The 21755-nt window shown below is 46.0% G+C and overlaps 1 protein-coding gene across 1 annotated transcript in view; it reads right to left on the bottom strand.

Annotated features, from left to right (window-relative positions):
• Positions 1-21755, bottom strand: part of Shc4 (SHC adaptor protein 4) — a 94772-nt gene that overhangs the window by 10269 nt on the left and 62748 nt on the right. Inside the window, exons 7-10 of the mRNA XM_057781398.1 lie at positions 13915-14035; positions 11867-12035; positions 9069-9129; positions 5784-5951 (exon numbers count right to left, since the gene is read on the bottom strand). Coding sequence (XP_057637381.1) covers positions 5784-5951; positions 9069-9129; positions 11867-12035; positions 13915-14035 — 519 coding nt within the window. The remainder of the gene's footprint in view (positions 1-5783; positions 5952-9068; positions 9130-11866; positions 12036-13914; positions 14036-21755) is intronic.

The raw sequence follows: 21755 nt of genomic DNA, 5'->3' as shown, positions 1-21755 counted from the left end.
CCGAGTAATTGCCAATGTTCTTTTAGCTCAAATTCTATTAGAAGCAAACCAAACTGTGTGAGAGATTTTCCAGTTCATTTTAACTTTAAAAGTTATGTATGTTCGTTTGTTTTAATTTGGAAACCAACAACAAAGAAAAGGTCAGACTTGGTCTCGTCACCAGCTATCATGGCTCAAGGCTGTGGGGCAGTACTCGCGACCTTGTTCCTGTGTGACAGCTGAGACTAAGTGGGCTGTGTGCTTACAATGCCCAGCGCGCAAGCTCGCTTGTTCTGGAACAGAAGGGCGGGTGCAAAGGGGAGTGCTCATTGTGAGGATGGGCAGAGGGGTAATAGGCCCTAAGAATGCACGGAGAGGAAGCAGAGGAAATTGCCCACGTCTGGAGTGATGGGTACGGAGTCGGGCTTGGAAGGAGGGTTTTTCATTTCTCAATTAGTCCATTCCTTATTATATGTGTTTGTGAGTGTCTACATAACTTTTGAATTTTAAAAATGTCTAATAAAATGCATGCAAAAGTCAGGACAGTCCCATAACTCAGGATACAACTGGAAGGTGCAAATTCTGAGGAGACCATTAAGTGTGAGGGGAATTTTCCATCTTCTGAACTCACCCTACTCTCCCTCGGCACATGACCTTGCGGCCTGTTGCCGAGGACCCAGAGTGTGGCCAGTTCTGGCCACTCAACAGAAAGTTGCTGTGATGTGGATTAGTGGAAACAAACTGTCGCCCCTGCAGGAGACACAGGGTCTCCTTTCCAAGGAGCCTTGGTCCACAACAGTCTCTTCAGTGAACCCCCAGTCTTAACTCATGTGGGTTTTGGATAAAAGATACAGGGTGGGCATATTTTGTTAACACTGCACTCACGCCCAATGGCGCTTTAATTCAGACTTGACTGATGTGTTTATAAACTTGTCTTTTCTTATGAGGGTACTTCACAGTTTACTTTGACTTAGAAACACTACACATTACTTTAATACCAGTGCTTGGAGACCATTTTAAACAATGAAACCATCAAACAAAAGGGGACAACAAAAATGTAAAAAATGGTGCCCAATGTACCACAGAAGGACACTTAAGGTTTCTGTTTGTTCCGTCTTCATTTTGTGTGGCTAGGTAGCCCAGGCTGTCCCCAAACTCACTATGTAACCCAGTGTGGTCTTGAATTCTTGTGACCCCCGGCTCAGCCTCCCATTTGTTGGAACTATACCACTACACTTGGCTTAAACTAGTGCTTAGAGCATGAGAACCAGAATGAGGTAGAGGTTTCCCTTGCTGACGTCAGCCGGGAACATGGACCTTAGGCTGAGAGTTTCTGTGGCTTATGCACATCTATAAATCACAGTCAAAGCACCCTGAGTATTGATTTGAGGGCACGACTAACTCTCGCTGAGTTACTGTAACTTCTCTACTGTAACCCTGTAAATACCAAGAAAGGGCACGAGACTGTATGACGGGAATTTACCTGTATTGTTGAAAGTAAGAGCACACCTCCATAAAGTGCCTGAAAATTAGTTAGAAAATTCTGACCAAAAAAAAAATGTTAAACACAGATGAGAGGTTAAGATAGTACCCCAAGGCCAGGCATGGTGGCTATGGCTTTAATCCCAGCACTCAGAAGGCAGAGGCAGGTGGATCTCTGAGTTTAAGGCCAGTCTGGTCTACATAGTGAGACCCTATCTAATAATAATAATAATAAATATAAATATAAAGAGAAAAATATTTTCAATATAAAGGAAGACTCGTGTGCCTGTTAAGAAAATTACAAAGCTGTGTTGATTTAGGACATGGTACTGAGTACAGTGGTATAGAACAGGGGGCTGCCAGCAGAGAAAGTGTACCAAGGAGCCCAGAAATACATGCACATACACAGGACCTTAATATCACAGAGCGGCAACAGGGGAGAAAGAAGTTTTTAATCAACAGTGTTTGGAAAGCTGATTCACATAACATTAAACTAAACTCACTATCTCATATAAAGTATAAAGGGTCAAGAGGTAATAAATTATAAAGCCTATAAAAGATGATACAATAGAAACGAATCAAAAGGGCATATGTTGGAAACAGTGAAGATAAAAATGGAAGCCAATCAAATAGAAAACAAAACAAAAAACCGGATGCTTCAGCAAGATTGGTAAAACCAACAAACCTAACAAAAGCCCACTCAGATAACAAGAACAAGCCGGAGAGAATCCATTACCGGAGAGCCACAGGACAATGAAGCGACAACAGAAGGGATACTCTGTACCAAGTTTCTAAAGAAACAGCATGGCCGAGAAAATTACATGCCTCCTTGTTATGTGTTTTGGCTCCTGAAACAAACTTCCAACTCATGCCACGGCAACATGAAACAGGCTGGAGGAGGTGGAGACTCCAGAGACAGCCGCTGGCATCTGGTCTAGGCGGACACATGGAGGGTGATGGCAGAGACAAGCTAGGAGCACTGCACAGACCACAGACGCCCATGTGCAAGAGTCATCTAGCAAAAGCGAGCCAGGCTTGAAGCAAGTGGTCCTGGCTCTGGCTCAGAAGGACTCCTAGCGACCGCTGTCCCTTTGCAAGTGTGAGTTTTCGGGCAGTTGTGAGGGAAGGCAGTTGGGCAGGTGACAAGGACGGCCATTGGATGCTGTGTGACATGTTGCTGGAGTGCCACTTGGCTGTTTGCAAGGCAGGTACACAGTGGTAGAGACTGCTGGTTGCCCACAGGTGATGTCCTCCCTGCCACCACACTCCCAAACCAGATAGAGTAACTTCCAGCTTCCCTTACAGGGGTGTGGCCACGTGTCTGGGTTCCACAATGGCACGTGAAGAAATGGATGTCTTCCAGTGAGAAGAAATGACGTCTGCCACTTTGGGTGACATTCTTTAAAGGAATATTCACACACTACCCTTGCCTCTCCTGTCACTGCCTAAATACAGAGAAGGACCTTGAACCAGCCAGGGAAGACAGATGTTCTGCCTGATCCCAGCCCTGTGCCACCAACACTTAAACAAGTAGGTAGTAATAAATAAGCCAGTCCATTTTATGCTTCAGTATCTGGGAGCTTCCTTTGTTATGGATGTTTATACTGATTACAGTGGAGTTAGAGAACAACCCAGCCAGTGCCAGTAAGAGCTGAGGCTTCGTGAGGACACCTCCCGTTTGCAGTGCGGTGGGGTGGAGAGAGGATCCTTGCTAGTCAGGACTCCGTGTGCATGTGCACATGTGTGTGTCTCTGTGTGAGTGTGTGTGTGCATGCGTATGTGTCTATGCATGTATGTGTGTGTGCATGTGTATGTGTGTATGCATGTGTGTGTGCATGTGTGTGTGCATGTGTGTGTGCATGTGTATGTGTGTATGCATGTGTGTGTGCGTGTGTATGTGTGTATGCATGTGTGTGTGCATGTGTATGTGTGTATGCATGTGTGTGTGTGCATGTGTGTGTATGCTTGGTTTTGTCCTAGGGCTAGGAGGGTTTTTCAGGAAGGGGAAACAGGAGGAACAATTACAGAGAAAAGCTGAAGATCTATTTAAGGCATTTTATAGAAAAAAAAAGTAAAACAAAAAATTCCACTGCTCTAACTCATCATAAGATTTTCTTCAACTGACATTTTTAAATGGATTTGAACTTGGGTTTGATTTTGAAGGGAGGAACGGCAAGCTGGCATTAATCCTTAGGGGGCCTCAAAGGCCCAGGAGGCTGTGCACATTGAATCCTAATAGGAAACTAAGATCGAGAGAGCATTAGGAAAAGGGCTGGCAGCGATGCAGGCAGAAGGGAAAGGTTAAAGATAAAACCACTGAGGTCCGAACAAGGCAAGCTTGCTTTCAGCTGTTAGCAGGGATTCATTTGGGATTAACTCGGCCACTTCTATTATTTCTTTGTCTAGAACAAAAGGCCAGGTCTACTCAGGTCCCTTGGAAGCCATCTCTGTAACAAATATTGCCTTTATCCACAGAGGCCTGCTCACTCTGGGAAAGCACATGGACTCGCTGCAGCAACTGGAAATGAATATCCCGTGACCACCCAACAGCGCTTCCCCTGACCGGACAGAGGTGCTCTTCCCTCCAGGAAGAACCAGCTACCTCCCCCTTCACCCACTCTACCCTGGCCCAGCAGTCAGCTTCCGGATGACCAGCCCTTTGGGGGCTACCTCAGCAGCCAAAGGCTTGCCCTGCCTCAGGTGGCCCACATCCAGACAGATTCTTGGGGCTAGACAGACCGACCGCTTCACTTGGGCCCTGTGTGGGACAACGCTGACAGAACACACAGGCGCTGTGTGGAGCTGGCTAAAGCTCTCACAGGCCTGGGCTGTGTCCCACCTTCCCCTCTGTCCAGTCATATTCTCTTCCTCACCAGTGCCCAGAGACCTGAAATGCCAACCTCTGCCTCAGCACCTGCTTCTAGAGAATGAGCCCGGCTGGACTACATGAGAAGAGTGATCTCACTTTTCTGCCAAAAGCGAGAGCACCTGTCACATGGCTGACCATGGGGGCCACTTCATCTAAGGCCCTGTTGAAGGTCAGGCCCAACAAAGCCTTTGAAAAGTCGCTCACAGCCGCCCTAGCTGAAGAGCTGAACTTTTAGCAGCTGTGAGGAAACATCCTGGGCAGTGGGAGGCCCACCCTCCTCAGGGGCTGCTTCCCAAGTTTCGGAGCAGGTCAACTTCGGTGTCACACCAATCACTGAGCCCAGTATTTTGTGGGAAATGTTTATTTCTTGAAAGATTTTAGGCTTTGGGCTCATTTAGCGTTTATTTATCTGGGTTCCTACTTAAGCACTCACCACCCCAAGAAAGTCGGGAGAGAAAGCGATTGCTCACCTCACTGACTCTGACCACAGCTGAAGTGTACGGTGGGAGAGAAGAGCATCTCAGGTCAGTGCTGTAGAGATGCCTTAGCAAGGGGTTCCAGGTGATTAAAGTTAGCATTGCCACCAAATAGGGCAGAAATCGTGGCCGATGCTATTCTTGCAAAGACACAGAAACAGGATTACCAGCTGGCTTTGAGAGCCCTTCCTTGACACACCAGAGAGTCAAAAGAAATGGAAGTAAATTCAGTGTTGAAAGATTTATTTAAAAACCATGCACCAAGTCCTTAAAATCCGTAGCATGTCCACAAAGATCTGATTTATCGTTAGCTACAGCGAAGGACAAGTCAAGAATTAGCAGGGAAAGGCACTTGCCTGAAACCTCACACGCAAGGGCAATACCCAGACTCACAAGGTGAAGAGAGAGAACCCGCTCCTGAGACTGTCCTCAATGCCTTTTCATGTATTTGTGCATGTGTGTGAACACACAAAAATAAATAAATGGAATTTTAAAAAAAATTAAAGAAATGTTCTTAACTCCCCAAAGATGAAGCCAAGGAAGTAGTCTTCTATGCATAGTGGTCCCTCAAAAGATAACATTCAAGTTTTAATTGTCTGTCTTATTCAGCAAAAGGTTCTCTTCATATATAACCAAATTAAGGATCTTACACAATCACCTCATCTCACCCAAATGCAGTGACTTGTCCTGTCAGGCAAAGAGAAGAGAGCCACAAGAAGCAGAGAGTGTGAGGTTGATACAGAGACTGGAGTTTCTGTAAGCCAAGCATTGTCATTTACCAGTTCACCGCAGACACAAGGACAGGGGCACTAGGCAGATTGTTCGGGTCACGGAGAGAAGTCAGGGCTGCCAGCAGCTTGATTTGGACATGTGACCTTCATAACCAGGAGAACTGGGAGCTGCTGTTCTCAGATGCCAAGTGTATGGTTGCCACAATACCAGGATGCTAACAATACGGGCAGTGGGAAGGCACTTACTTCCAAGATGCCATGTGCTCCCTTGAGTTGAGCTTTGATTTCCAGCGTAGCCACGGGCACTCTGAAGAGCTTGCGTATTGACGTAACAGGGATCATCAAAGAGATCCACTCGACAGGAGTGCTTCATTGGTGAAGCATCACCCTGCATCCCTCTTTCGCGTGGTACACCTGGAGTGGTTAGCAGTGGACAGTGTGTTATGTGTAAATCACGTCTGAACTGAGGAGCCACAGGCAGCTATGGGTCACACAAGCCCACCCCAAACAGGGACTGACCTCCGATACTTAGGTCTTTGAGGAAGAACTACCCTTCCTCTGACCTCTCCCTCTCTGCCCTGTTCCTTTGATCAGCTGTGCCGCTGACAAAAGCAGGTACAAGATAAGCAAGAAGACCTGAAAGAAACGGCCAGTGACCGCAAGGACCTGTCTAGCGAACAGCACCAGCTTAAGATGATAGTCCAGGAGGAAGGAAAGTATATTGTACTGAACTGACCATCTACCGCTAACCCGCTTGAAGGATGTGTTACTTAATACAAAGTCTTACTTCCTTTGCACTAGGTTAACTTAAAAGTAAATCAACGAATGAATTGAGTACAGTTTCTTTATTTCGGGTTGCAGGTCTAGCCTTTTGTAACAGGCCGTCTCTCCAGCCCTCAAGTAGAGTTCTTAAGAACAGAAAATCTAGTTCTCTCCTCCTCTCAAAGGCTTTTTCTGTCAAGGTCAGCCTTTCACTGGTTGCTGATGTTTAGCTGTGTCTGGCAGAATGGCTTCTCCCCTCACGCTAGTCCCTCCTCCCTGCTCAGCCTGCGCTCTCCCACTGCATCCCAGTCTACACACTGTGGCCAAAGGCTCTTTAAGACTGAAAATCCAATCCCATTTCTCAGCGATTTAAAAGCCTTCTAGCTGCTTCCATACTCTGCCGGGCTCTCCCATCTACCAGGCTTCACTGGGACAGTTCTGCCAGAGTCACACTGACCTCCTGCAGTGTGATTGCCACTTCAACCTCAGCTGTCAAAACCTCTTTCTTTGGTAACACCATCCCTCGCCCTCAAGACTGATGACTCTCTGCTTCCCTGGAAGCGTGGCCTCACGCTGTGAAGGCCATTCCATGGGAGTAATGCATTTTCTCATGCCTGTCACTGGCTAAGGTCTGTAGTACATTTGGCTACATGTTCCGTAAAAGCAAGGGTCCACCTCATTCACAGCTGTAATGCTTCACATCTGGCACGCGATTGTCATTGGCTGCATGGGTATTAGCGCAATCTCTCCTGATCTGATGGCATGAAGGACTCCACATCATCCAGATGGTTGTGTCCTGAGGATGCCGGGATGAATCTCTTTTGCATCTCTGTTTAAATGGGCACTTTTATAAGTCTCAGCTGTACAGGATCGTCATGAGGTCGTACCCGAAGCAGTGATGTCCCCCTGCACCCAAGACCACAGCTCTTGATGGCCTGACTGTAAAACAGCATTCCTTCTTCTATTGCTCCAGCCATGCAACCCCTTTGATGTGGTCCGAACAAGACAGGCTCACGCCAGATTGCACGTGATAGTGACGAGAGAGGCCCAGCAGTATGACGGAGCTCTCAATGCTGCTTGCTCCTCGTTCATATGATGCTGTTCGTCCGCTCTTCCTGTCGTCTCACCAGAGTTATACTTTGCATGTAGGAAATCCCAAGGGAGGATCCTGTCTCTACAGAGGGAGGGGCTGCCAGGACATTGTGTTTGTGCATTCTGTGACATATGACTGCTTGCTTGGTCAGCAGGAGTTGGGGTTGGGCGCCTACTTTAAACTTACTTTCACACCACTAAAAGATCATTGCAAGGCAGTCAAGGCTGGAGGCAATGCTTCTACTCGTAGGGCAAGCTCTGTCTAAGCTGCATTATGTGCTCAGAAGCAATAATGACCTAATCACGTTATACTTCTGCCCCCAAATTCTAATTCTTTCCATATTCAAAATATCGAGAGCTGAAATGTACATCTACTGCTATGTCTAAATGCCCCAAGAGACCTCAGTAAATATCACTGAGTGGATTGTTGAGTAAATGTAGACCACATGAGACATAGAAAATCAGCTTTATGGGAGGGCAAGGTCCAGCCCACTGTTAGCTCCCACTGGGAATTCCCGGGTGGAGGAGGGAGGAGCAGTTATTCTTCTTAGAGAGCACCATTTCAGAGGCATTTGCACTCACAGGTGATTTCATCTTTCAGTCATCTAACTAAGAATTAGTTTATAGTTTTACACTTGATCTCAGCCAAAAGACTGAGAAGTAATTAACAGGATTTTAATTGGTTGTAAGGAATTTCATGGAAAAAAATATTTTGAGACACAGTCTCACTGTGTAGCCCTGGCTGACCCCAAACTGCTCGTACACCAGGTTGGCCTTGAACACACATAATTCTGTCTGCCTCTGCCTCCAGAGTGCTGGGACCTAAGGCAAGTGCCACTCTAGAATTTTGATTTCTGTCAAAAGGAACTATGTTTTTAGAAAGTTAAAATGCTGCCTTTGCTCACAAATCTTTTGTTACAAGCTTGTAGAATGGTGACAATCAGAAATACGCTACAAACGAAAGACCTTCGTGTGTCTCCAATGAAAATTAAGCCAGTAGGCTACACTGACAAAAATAGATATGAAAGGTGACAGGTGGCTGCTGAGTCCCTAAAGCTGGCTGTCCAGTTCCTTCCCCCACCTCACCCTGCAAGACTCGCCTTCTGGAGTCAATAGTCCCGACAATCAGTAAGAGTGAAGCCATTAGCCGGCAGTACAACTGCTTTTATAAGCTTATTTCTAACAGGACAGTCGAGTTTGTGTAAAAGGAAGGTCTGCCCTATGGCAGTGAGCACACACAGTGATGAGCACAGAGTTCCAAGGCAAGGTGGATGGTGGATTGATGCACTTGCATCTCAGGTATCTCTTCCATTACCTTTGCCAAACTAGAACCCAGGTTACGTCTTAATGGCAGCGGAATCGGCATCTCTTTCCATACTATTGGAGTGGAAGTTCCTTGAGCCTTGCACAAAAGACAACCCTTTCCAGTGAGAGTTTTCATGATGTCACAGCAGAGCGAAACCCCAGAGGTGCAGCCTCCCGTTTGGGACCACACGAGAGCAAGGGAGAAGCGTGAAGCTGTCGAACGATACATGCTAACACGCTGGCTTCTCTGGGAAGCATGCAGCCCCAAAGACTGCATGTTTAGTTTGAAGTCTGCCATCTAAGAGCAGGGGCCCACACATTCATATGGCTCAAGAGGAGCTGGAGGGGCAGCTAGGGAGGCATCGTACCTACCTGTTGAGCCGCTCTGTTCCATACAGTTCTCATACACACCGCTGCACTTAGAGTTCCCGGGCTGTACAAACAACAGATTGCAGGACGTTTATCAAGAGTACACACTCATAAAGTCCACAAAGAAAAAGACAGTTTTCAAGAGCATATAGCAGACAACTTCACTTTCCAGCACAGAAGTCTGACAAGCTGGGAACAGAGAATCTGTGGGGACATATGGTACTCGATGGCCTTTCTTTTGGAGCCAGTTGCAGAAGTGACTCTGATGGTGAGGGTCTCAAAAGGACTGTCCACACCCTGTGTATTGAGAGTTCCTTTGCTCCAGAAGTCACATTCTAGCACTCAAAGACTCGGCTAGAAAGTGAACTTTAATTAATTTGTGTGAGTGTGTGTTTGTAGATGTGTTTGTGAGTGTGTGTGTGTTTGTAGATGTGTTTGTGAGTGTGTGTGTTTGTAGATGTGTTTGTGCATGTGTGTTCATATAAGTATGGAAGGCAGCAGTCAATCTTGGGGGTCATCCTTGGGGAGCTATCCACCTGTTTTTGAGACCTGGTCTCTCACTGGAGCCAGGGTCTCACTGATTAGGCCAGGCTGACTGGCTGGCTGGCTGGCTGGAGAGCCCCAGTTAGCTGTCTCTTGCCCCCTCTGCAGACCTGGGACTATAAGCACATGCCACCTCAGCTGGCTTTTTTTAATGTGGGTCCAGGGGATGAAGCTCAGGTCCTCAAGCTTGTACAGCAAGGGCTTTACAATTGAGCCCTCCCAGTCTCTACCTGATTCTGATGTGATGAGCTAGAACCCTACTCCACTGAAGTCTGTGCTAGACTCACTTGTCACTCTTGAAAACCTCAGCCAATTCGAAGGCTTCGGTCACCCTCATCTTCACATGCGTGCTTGTGCATGCTTTAGGGAGACTCATCTGGGGCTGGAGAGGTGATGGCTCAATGCGTACCGCACTTGCTGCGAAAGCATGGAGGCTGGAGTTTGGGTCCCCAGAGTCCACACAAAGCCCTACACAGTAGAACTCTGTGATCCCAGTGCATGTGTGGGAGGCAGAGATGTGCGAATGCCCGATGGGCTCCACAATGTAAGAAAAGGCAACCTCTACTGATGAGAGAAAGAGGGGCAGTGGCGTGAATAAACATAACTAGGGGAACTGAGTATGGTATGGTGCTGTGCCTTTAACCCCTGCACTCATGAGACAGAGGCAGGGGGATTTCAGTGAGTTCAAGCCAGGGCCACATAGTTTGGTATTAGAGTTGAAGGGAGAGGAAAAGGCTGAGCTTAGAAAAGGTAGAGGACTGATGTATATTCTGCTCGAGGCAAGTTCTAAGCCCAGGAGGAGCCGCAGAAATGCTTCCATGCTGGCAAGGTGGGGCTGGTTTTTCCAGGAGGAAATGGAAGAGAATGCAACAGAAAAAGGAAAGATTCAACTTGCCCTTGGAAGTCTCAGAAATAGGCGGAGGTGTGGCTCAGTGGACAGAAAGCTTCCCAGAGAAGCCTGAGGACTGTGTGGTTCGGATCTCTAGCACCCAGGTAAATAGCAGACAGCTCCCAGCAATCCCAGCACAAAAGAAGCAGGGAGAGAGAATCTGTCCAGCAAGCTGGGTGCTTGACTAGCTGAACGGGCAAGCCCTGGGCTCTGCAAAAGACCCTGCCTCAGTAAATATGGTGGGAGTGATGGACATCAACCTCTGGCTTCTATGTGTGCTCACACACATATGATTACACATATGTGTACATCTTTACACACAACAAATATGCAAAAACCAGTTTCAAGATGGCTCATGAATGATAAACGGCAACATTTGGTAGAACAAATGCAATGAGTCAAATGCTACACATTTGAGTTTGCTGGGAGGATTCTTTCAGCTGTAAGAGAAATATTAGAGGAGGATATGGGAGCAGAAATTAAAAGTCCCATAAGGGAGTACCCAGGTGAAAATAATATTTAGGAAGCCAACAGAAGAGGACTCACAGAATAGCATCCAATAGGTGCTGGCCCTAAAGATTCAGGACTCCTAAAGGGAGAAGCCCATTCAGCAAGTAAGGCACTAGGGCCATTGTAAAAGTCGTTTACATCAGGTTGTCAAGCAGAGTCGGGGTCTCCAAGTCACAGTGTTTGTGTGGGAGCAAGGATGGAGGCTGTGGTCCTTTTCTAAGGGGGGTGAAAGAAGGTGAGGCAGTGTTGGTTGGGTTGCAGTGGCCAAAGCTTATCCACAGGCAGAAGAGAAAGAACCAATGGGGTGATTTTGAGACAGAGACTGAACAGAGCAAAGGCATAGGGCTGATGGGAGAATGAGGTCAGCACAGGGGAGGGTCATATTTGGACACAGTGGCTTGGGAAGAGAAGCAAGGCCGGGCGGTGGTGGCACACGCCTTTAATCCCAGCACTCGGGAGGCAGAGGCAGGCGGATCTCTGTGAGTTCGAGGCCAGCCTAGTCTACAAAGGGAGTTCCAGAAAAGGCTCCAAAGCTACAGAGAAACCCTGTCTCAAAAAAAAAAAAAAAAAAAAAAAAAAAAAGAGAGAGAGAGAGAAGCAAGATCACAGGAAGACTGGGGAATGTGGAAAGATAGAGATGAGAGGGATGCATTGGGTGGTTTTTGTTTTTCTAATGCCTGCGGAAGCTGTGGGTAGGGTATTGGGAATGAAAACAATCCAGTGTAGACCGTGACTGACCCTGATTTTGAGGAAGACAGTACTCTCACTAAACTTGGATCTGAAAAATCATCAAATCAAGGGCCCTAGAGGTAAGAACAGAATCACGTCTCTGGTACCAGTAACAATAAACATTACTTACTAAATAGCACAGCTTTTCACACCGGATAGGGCAGTAGGCCATTTGGTCTGCAGTTTGGACCTTGATCCGCACGTCTGAAATGCCGCCTGCAGGTGGCTGCTTCCCTGGGATCGCGTTGTAATAGTCATGGTCTCTGTCTTCAGATATGCCGTCACCGTGTACCTCCTCGCTGTAAGGGGAAAAGAGAAGCCCCCAAGAGGCTGGGTGGGAATTCAAAGACTACGTGGACTACAAAGAGATTGGAGCCAAGCAAATCATTCCGAGAAACCGTGCATTGTGTTTTAAGTTTATTGCTGTGATTAAGCAATGTCAAACATCTGGCCTGCCATGCTGGATTGTTTAGAAGTCTGCAGATAATCCAAATGGAAGAAGCCAGCAAAGAGTGTCAAGGGTGAGGGTTTTGCATTTCTCTGCAGTTGTAATAACATTTATGGTAAACACTGACTCGCCTGGGTGGAAGGCTATTTCAACACAGCTTCATAAGAATGCAAAGCCTTCTTGAGTATCTCTGGCTCACTTCAGTTGCTTCATTTTGGAAATGTTTAGTCAAAGAAAATTTAGATATTGTTCTTTGGGTAGAGGGCCTAGCCCAGTTTACTAAACTAAGATGAAAAGAATAGGAAAGCTGTGGCCAGCTATCTTGTCTGCACAAATCTAGACGAGTATAGTATTTATAAAGAACTATTGGAGTCACCTGGAGCAAGTGAGAGACTTCTGTAAACATGCAATTGTTTTAAAAATTGAAACAGGGTAGAGAAAAGAAACAGGCTTTTCTTCCAAACTGGAATTAACAAATGTTTCTTGTAAAAAGAATAATCTCTTTGTGATTTTAATGCATGTGAGGGCACTGTGATTGAGGGCAGGCATGCGTATGCCTTGGCACTCATGTGCAGGTCAGAGCACAACTCTGGGAAGTCAGCTCTTGCCTGCATCCTTGTTTTGCGGGAGCAGTTCTCTTATTTCTGCTGCTTCTCTGTGGACTCTAGGCTGGCTTCTCCTGTCTCCACCTCCCAGCTCACCTTAGGTGTTCCAGGATGGCAGACACATGCCCCCCAGGGACATCTTTTTACTTGGGTCTCTGGGGTCCAAGCTCTCAGGTCATCAGGCTTGAGTGCCAAGCACTTTTACCCACTGTGCCATCTTCCCAAGCCAAATCAAGGGTTTTGTTTTGTTTTGTTTTTAGAATGAGTTAACCTACCAACCCACATGACTGTGTAGGATCCTGGGTAAAAGCATCAAGGCTCCTGGGAATCATTTTTTTCTGTTGCCCTGGACAACCTACATCATACAGAGGCATCTCCAGCCCAGTGTTTGTTGATATACAGGATGACAGTTTGGGGAAGGGTGCATTTAAAATTATCCAAGAATTTGACTTCTTGAGTGTGAACTTGGTGTCCTGTGGTGGCCCAAAAGGATCAGCTTTTGTGGCCTCAGACACCCACTTCCTGTGTCACATCTGCGTCACCCCACAGACTACAGCCAGTTGTACCGCCTACCAGCAGCTAACAGGGTTCTGCAGAGGGCTTTGATTCTTACTATTTTACTCTTCGGTTTGGGTTTGGATTTCACTAATATGCACGAGACCCGGGTTGAAGAAAATCTGAGGAACTGGTTAACGTTTGCTGTTTTAGAAATCTATACGGCCCGTAGTTTTGTGTTACACTGGAGAGACAGGGCGAATTCCATTCCACTTTAGTGTCAGAAGAACGTCTGGATAAACGGGAGTGGAGGAAAAGAAAAGAGCTTTTATTTTTGTACTGAAACTGCTACTTGTAAGAAAATTATTCATCTCATTAGTGAACTTCAAAACATCATAGGAAGTTTTTTTTTTTTTTGGTGTTTCTTTTTAGACAGGGCCTCCCCGTGTAGCCTTGACTGGCCTAGAACTTGCTCTGTTGACCAGTCTGGCCTTGGACTCACAGAGATCCGCCTGCCTCTGCCTCCCGAGCGCTGAGATCAATGTGTGTGCCATATGTCCCACCATCATCGCCGTGTTTCAAATATTCAGAAAGACAGGAGGTTAGATTATTACAGGACTCCCGACTGACCTTTCCCAAGTGTTTAAGGAAGGGTTTTTCAAGTACTGCTTGAAGCGGAGTTCAAAGGCCTGCCCTATGGTGCTTATGACATCTTGGGCCATTCCGCTGTGACATTCCAGGATGTGGCACGCTGTGAGGAGACACACAAAAAGCATCATGAGAACATTATGTAAAGTCAAAATAGCTTCAGAACACAAATTTGTAGTTATGTTTAAAAAGCATCAGGCTTCCAAACTCACGTCATCTCTGAGATGGCATGATCAAAGCTCATAGTCCATACGAATCAATGAGAATACGCTCAAAATCTTCCTATCTAAAAACTTAGAAATTTTGGTCTCAAAACAGAAATTTGCGTGCTAGCTCTTGAATTCAACGCAGGAGATGCGAAACGCAGCAGTCACACTGGAAACGGTCACACCAGCAAACCGGGTTTGAGGCCCTGTGTGGTGTGGTAGATTACAGAAGACAGGAGCAAAGAGCCAATTCCAACCCCGTCCCCTAAAGGAGTGGCTGGTAAGGGTACAGTCGAGGAGACCCCTCCCTCTGCTCACCCTTTGCCTGTCATTGCTGCCCTGAACCAGTGACGCAGATGCGGAGCCTCATGAAATCCCTCTTGAGGACTTTGCAGTGACCTAAATTGCAGATTTGGTGGAGGTGTCGTTACCAGACCCTGACAGGTCTACTAGATGAGTTCTCGCAGAAGCAGCTACTGAGGCTGGTTTTCACAAGTTAGATAAACAAGGTTGGGGCAATTAACAGCATGGCACCATTAGCAAATCGGTTGCGACTATGTTGCCATATGCGACTGCCTTCTTTTTGTTGTCTCTTGTAGCCCAGGCTAGGTAACCTTGAACTCCTGATCCTCCTTGCCTCCATGCCCAGGTACTGAAATGGCATCAACCATACCCATGCTTAGGGCTTTCAATACGAAGAGTTGGTTGACGGAACGTTCCCAAGGATGTCTTAGGAAGAATACTTAGGCTAATTCATAGACAGAAGCAGTAACGAGAAGGTTAGAAAGGCAAGAGTAGTAAGCCTGATGAGAACTAAAAGATCAAAGGCAGTATATCTGGATATTTTAAAGAACTGAGGCAGGAGGGAAAGCTTGGTAGTAGTTCAATAGACATGAGAACATTGTGACTGTTTTAAGTGAGCAATTGCTTAGAACCAGAAAGGCAGGAAAGGTGGGGTGGGCTGAGGAGAGCACACGGGAATCAGACGAAGTGCTGGGGAAACATTCGTGTGTTCCTTATTGTGACTTTATCAAATTCATCACAAGGAAAGCTGGGGAGGAAGGGAGGCCGCTTTCGTGGGCCCTTAACAGCTCCAGCCTGCAGCATGAGCCCTGGGAGAGACAACATACATGCGGGTGTAGGAAGTCATTCACATCCCTGACAGAGCCCCCAGAGCGGACAGTGACTGAGGAGAGGCTCTGCACAGGGTTCCTTCAGCCTGACAACAACTCAAGGGATCACCATATTCCCATTCCAGAACCGACCTGATTTTTGGATGAGTGGTTTTCCTAATTTGTATGTTTTATCCGTATTTCTTTCAGAGTTTTTAGCAGTGTGAATTCATTGTGCATAGTGTTGGGTTTCACACAATTTCTTAGGACATCATGTAACTTGAGCAGAGTGGTGCATCCCCTTTCCTCGTTTAGTCTGTGTGTGGGTGTGTGTACATGTGTGTGTGCACCTGTGTGTGTGTGCATGCGTGTATGTAAAGGTCTATGTATCTATAGAGGACCCGCAACTGAGAGAAAACACGTTTATCTTTCTGCACCCTTATTGAAAAGATTTACGTCTCTGATACTGAAACACACAGGAGCTAATTGTAATTTTTGAAAATTCAAAATATCTTCAAGTGTTCATCATTTCAACCAACAGAAAATGTTTGGTCTCTCTTTAGACTGTCATTTTATATTTTTCTCTACTGAAGCTTCTCAGGGTAAAAAACTCATAGAAGTTGTTTTAAGAATATTTTATTGAATCAATATTTGATCCATCACATCAGTCTCACTATTGTGAGAAGTAGTTGTAGAGTTTACTGAAGAACTGAGTGATAAATATTTGCTTGAGTTGCTTGAGGAAGTAAAAGTCTACCTTCCAGGTCGTCTCATATACTGAGAAGTGCCAAGTAACCCCAGAGGTGTGTTCCCCAAATGAAGCAAGGTAAGTTCTATCACGTCACATAAAAAGGTCATTTACTTGTTTGCTCATTTCTAATCTCATACATATATGGCTCAATTAAAAATGAAATCAAAACAAGAATGATACCAGGGGCTGGAGAGATGGCTCAGAGGTTAAGAGCACTGGCTGCTCTTCCAGAGGTCCTGAGTTCAATTCCCAGCAACCACATGGTGGCTCACAACCATCTGTAATGAGATCTGGTGCCCTCTTCTGGTGTGCGGGCATACATCGAGGCAGAATGTTGTATACATAATAAATAAATAAATCTTAAAAAAAAAAAAAGAATGATACCAAAGTGGAACCAATAATTGTAACTTTTTTCTTTCGGGTTGAGAAGATGTCAAGAGGTGAAACACAGGAAGACAGCGGGGAGGGCAGGAGATTCCAGCCCGAATGAGAAAACAGACAACACTGACTTCTGGTGAGAGAGGTCGGAGGACAAAACTACAAGTACTCAGAGCCAAGTTCAGATCCCACTCATGCCATCGTATGTGTGATCCTGGACGTGCTACGTGTGGTGGCATGATGGGAATGGCCGGCACAGGCTCACATACTTCAATGAGAGCTCCTGAGTTGATGGAACTCTTTGGGAAGGATTAGGAGGTGTGGCCTTGCTAAGGGAGGTGTGGCCTTGCCAGGGTAGGTGTGCCACTGGGGATGGGCTTTAAGGTTTCCAAAGCCCACACCCTCCCAGTGCGCTCTCTGCCTCGTGCTTGTGGATCAAGATGTGAGCTCTCAGTTACTGCTCCAGTGCCAAACCTGCCTGCTTAATGTCATATTCCCCATCATCATGGTTCACCCTCTGTAATGACAAGTTCTTAATAAACCCTTCCTTTTAGAAGATGCCTGGGCTGTGGTGTCTTGTCACAGAATAGAAAGTAACTATGACACTCCTCCATGCTGAGGTCCTCACGTGCAAGGACAATCGGACAGGAGATCTGTTTACTTTAGAGGGAGTCTCGCTTTTCTTTTCATAGTAACTTAAGCCCTCTGAGGAACAGGACAAGGAAGCTGGGTACCCAGGAAGAATTAAAGCCAATTCCCATCCTGTGGTGATTTGAAAGAAAATGGCCCCCAAAGGGAGTGGAACTATTAGAAGGTGTGTTGTGGGTTTTTCCTTTGTCTGTTGTGATTATCATTGATAAATAAAGGAACCGCTTTGGGCCTATAGTAGTGCTATAGGGGAACAGAGCTAGGCGGGGAAAACTAAACTGAACTCTGAGAGAAAGGAGATGGAGTCAGAGAGAAGCCATGTAGCCCCGCCGGAGACAGATGCTGGAACTTTAACTGCTAAGCCACAGTCACATGGCAATATACAGATTAATAGAAATGGATTAAATTAATGTGTAAGAGTTAGCCAATAAGAAGCTAGAGCTAATGGGTCAAACAGTGATTTAAATAATACAGTTTCTGTGTGGTTATTTCGGTTCTAGGCAGCCAGGACAAACAAGTGGCCTCCTCCTACAGAGGTGAGGTCTTGCTGAATCTCCTGCTAGGCACAAGATGTAGGACTCTCAGCTACTCCAGCACCGCGTCTGTCTGCCTGCCGCCATGCTCCCAGTCATGATGATGATGGACTGAACCTCAGAAACTGTAAGTGAGCCACCCCAATTAAATGTTTCCTTTCTAAGAGTTGCCATGGTCATAGTGTCTCTTCATGATAATAGAAACCTTAACTAAGACACATCCTTAGCCATTTGAGTACATGCTAAGATGTGTATCTTCCCCCAACTTCTCTGACTCGAATGCCTAGAGATTTTGGCTTTGTCTGCAACGGGAAGGCAGGCATGGCAATGACATAGTTATCCGAGAGATTGCATCTTGATCCACAAGCAGCATGAAGCAGAAAGAGACAACTGGGAATGAGGGGAGTTTCTGAAACCTCAAAGCCCACCCCCAGTGACACATCTCTATATAGCCCTGGCTGTCCTGGAACTCACTACGTAGACCGAGTTGGCCTCCACTCACAGAGATCCACCTGCCTCTGCCTACTGAGTGCTGACATTAAAGGCGTGCGTCACCACTCTCAGCTAGCAGTCTGTTCGTTTTTCATAAAGACCAAGTTTATCTAGAATTAGATCTTGAAAAACGAGTGTATCCCAGAGACAGTGGCTCCGATCATCCACCAGGTGGCGCTGTGGGACGCAAATGCAGTACAAGCCTTCATGGAGGTATCAGGGCTTTATGGAGGCCCATGAGGGGGAAGGTACTTCCTCCTGATCTGAAGAACGGGATCTGGCGCTGAGTGGACACATGGCGTTTCCAGACACGCTGAAAATTAGTAGAGAGTGTACTACTGAATCCAAGTGGGCCTATTGATCACCTGGCCAGGAGGCCACCCCTCAGGAAGGCAGGAATAAAGCTGAGCAGATAGGAGAGAAATACCTCCACTGAAACTAATGTGCTTGTAGCCCCTGGAAGTCTCTCCCTCTGTGCAGTTGTTCGCAGATCTTCTTTGTTGAGCTTCTGTTTTCCTGAGTTCTACCTAAAAAGCTTAGCTTTCCTTTCCCCTACTTTCTACTTTTCAATGGATACCGACCAAAATCTTCGGCATGTTTGCCCTGGTGCTCTGGGCTTTCTTGCTATTTTCTGTGACGGTCCCATAACCCTGCTTCTATAGTTGCTGGCAGACTCCCATTACTGACCCTAATTCAAAGGCTGGCTCTTTTGATCAGCTCCATCTCTTCCTCTTCCAGGCAGCTGCCAGGATTTACAATCTGTCTGACCTGTGGCTTTTCTCTCAGCCTCTAATAAAATGACCTTTGGATGTCCTTCAGAGTCTGTTTTAACACCTGGACAGGAGAACTGCCCTCCCTAGGGATAACTCTAACTTACTGGGTAATTTTATGTCGCCTTTCTGATTCCACTATTTTCATTTAAGGATTTAAAGCATCTAAAAATACATAACAACCCCGACCTAACGACCATTTGTTGGAAAGGTGCCAAAATAGAGACAAGACTTTAAAAAAAATAAGGTGGTTAAAAATATATAATAGATATTAATTTTAACTGTAGAAAATGAAAAGGGAAAAAGGTACCAAAAGGAAGTTAAAATCACCCCCAAATCTCAGGGATAGTCACTATTGGCAGTTCGACACAGGTATTTCCAGTTTTATTTTGTTTCTGTGAAAGTTCCCCTCAAAAATCACCTGCGGGCACAGCATACATAGCGCTCATGGTCTGCTTTGTGCACTTAATAGCACAGTGGATATTTTGCCCATGTCATTACTCATCCTTCTAAAACAGCCCTATTACCGCCTTCTTATACATGCTATGCACTGAGTTAATTTTTGATAGATGAATACTGGAATAGGGTTTGCCTTACCATATAAACATTACATGGTAGTGATTTTAATTGCTTGGTCTTTGTGAGCTCCTAATTACTTCCTGAGGAATGAAGCTGCTGGGTTTGGGTCAGTTGGGACGATAGACTTTTGATATAAATCGTCAGACAGCTCCGCAGGATGTTTGACTCTGTGCTGTGCTCTCGTCAGCTACGCTCAAAATTAACTGCTCCTCACCACACTTGCCATTTCCCAATATTAGAAGCTTAAAGATGAAATACGACACCAATCACTCTAGTGTTTTTGTAGCTAATAAGACTACATTTATTTCAAATGCTTCTCGGTGTCTTGGGATGTTCTTTTGTAAGGAAGTTGTGCTGGGGACCTGGACTTGGTCCACACCTTTATCGACTGGAGGAAAACCACTTCTTTATTCTTTTTACCTTCCTGTTTCAGGCTCCTGAGCGCTGCAATTGTAGGTGTGTGTCACCACGCCTAGGTTTAAAACACCTTATTTTTCTCAACTTTAATGTGTGTGTGTGTGTGTGTGTGTATGACACACCATTATTATCTAGGTTATGAACTATTGTGAAGACGCCATGAGTTAATATGGACAAAGTGTGCCCGACAGTGTCTGCAAAGTGGTAAGCGTGTAACACTTGGCAATACTTTTCCTTGCCTTATTTCTGTTTCATTGTTGGTCTTTTTTTATTGACAAAAACCTCTGCCTCCTTAGTGGCAACTTCACTACAGCTCATGCTGGCTGATGCTACTCAGCAAGTAATAACTGGCAGCTCGTCACTGAGATATTGGACTGCATACAATACCTCACCAAGTTTCCCAGGAACGTTCAACTCCTATTCCTTCATCAACCCTTACGTGTAAATGTTTATCAGATAATATTAATCCACAGATTTGATCCATCCTCGAGGCAATTTAAACCATTAATGACCTTTGTCTAGAACTGATGAGGTCATCTCTGAATTAGAATCTACAATTCCAGACTGCTTTTCTTCTCTCTAATATCACTGAACAGATACAGCTACAAGAGGAATCAAACTACCATTTCAGTACAATAGCCTGGAACTCGCTCTGCAGACCAGGTTGGCCTCGAACTCACAGAAATCCGCCTGTCTCTGCTTCCTGAGTGCTGGGATTAAAGGTGTGCGCCACCACCGCCTGGACATAATACTTTTTATAAAGGTCAAAATCTTTGCTGGCACCGGGCGACCTCTCGACATCCTCAATTCTCTACAGTCTTTCTGCCCTGTGTCTTCAGCTGCGGCTCCCTGGCTTCTGCTCTTTTTCCCTCTCTGAAATCCTGTCTTTACGGACACCATCACCAGCCACACACACAGTTAGCTCGTTGCACTGTGCTTTCACCTGCACAGATCCTGTCTCAGCACAGACCCTGTGAAAGCTTCTATTCCCTTGGCACCTCTCCTCCCCCATGCACATGTTTTTCCCTCTCATTAAATGAGGAGTCTCTGCAGCCACACCTTTCTTCCATATTAGCTAGCTCACCCTTTGTGCATTAGGGTGCAATTAATCTCTCTCTCCTTCCCCCTCTGTCTCTCTGTCTCTGTCTCTCTGTCTGTCTGTCTGTCTGCCTGTGTGCGCACGTGCACACACGCGTGCACACTCAAAAACTACAGTGGTTCTCTGCAGATACACAGGACAGAAAAGGGAGGAACAGGTGATGGGAAAATAACTAATTTTTAAACTCAGGAAAATCACCTAATGATTCTAAATTATCTGTTTTGATAGACCTGTTTTCCCGAGGAAAGAAAGATGAAAGAAAAACAAAATTGTGTTTTCTAGGTGTTTTCTGCTACTTATCTCAAAACACTAGAAGCTAAATTTAAAAGCCAACTGTGGTCTGGCAAGATGACTCAGCAGGTAAAGGCCCCTGCTGCCAAGGATGGTGAGCTGAGTTCAGTTCCTGGGCCCCACTGACTGTCCTCCGACCTCCACTGCCCGCTGTGGCACATGCACGTGAACATACAACAACAGATCCAGGCAGCACGCTGAGGCGTGAGGTTCTGACTCAGTCTCTCACATCACACACTGGCATGGGAGGCATTACTACCCCACCCAGTCTTTTGACTTCACCTTGCTCTCATTACCTGCGTAACAAGCTGACACATAAAGAAAGAAATTGAACCCTCTGGACTGTTTGTTTCTGAAAACCCCTCCGTGAGCTTGGTCAAAAATGCTCAAGAGTACCTTCTCAAAGCCCATGTGCTCCTGGCTTTGGGCTCCCTTCAAGCAGCCCAGCCCTGCTGAGCCACTCTGCCTAGAAGGAGCATTCTGCCTGGACATGATGCTGCACACTGTTTCCTGCTTGCTTCACTTAATTAATCGAGAAGAATGATTT

The sequence above is a fragment of the Chionomys nivalis genome, chromosome 9 (genome assembly GCF_950005125.1).
Source record: "Chionomys nivalis chromosome 9, mChiNiv1.1, whole genome shotgun sequence".
Classification (NCBI taxonomy): Eukaryota; Metazoa; Chordata; class Mammalia; order Rodentia; family Cricetidae; genus Chionomys; species Chionomys nivalis.
This window is presented reverse-complemented; position numbering and strand designations above follow the sequence as displayed.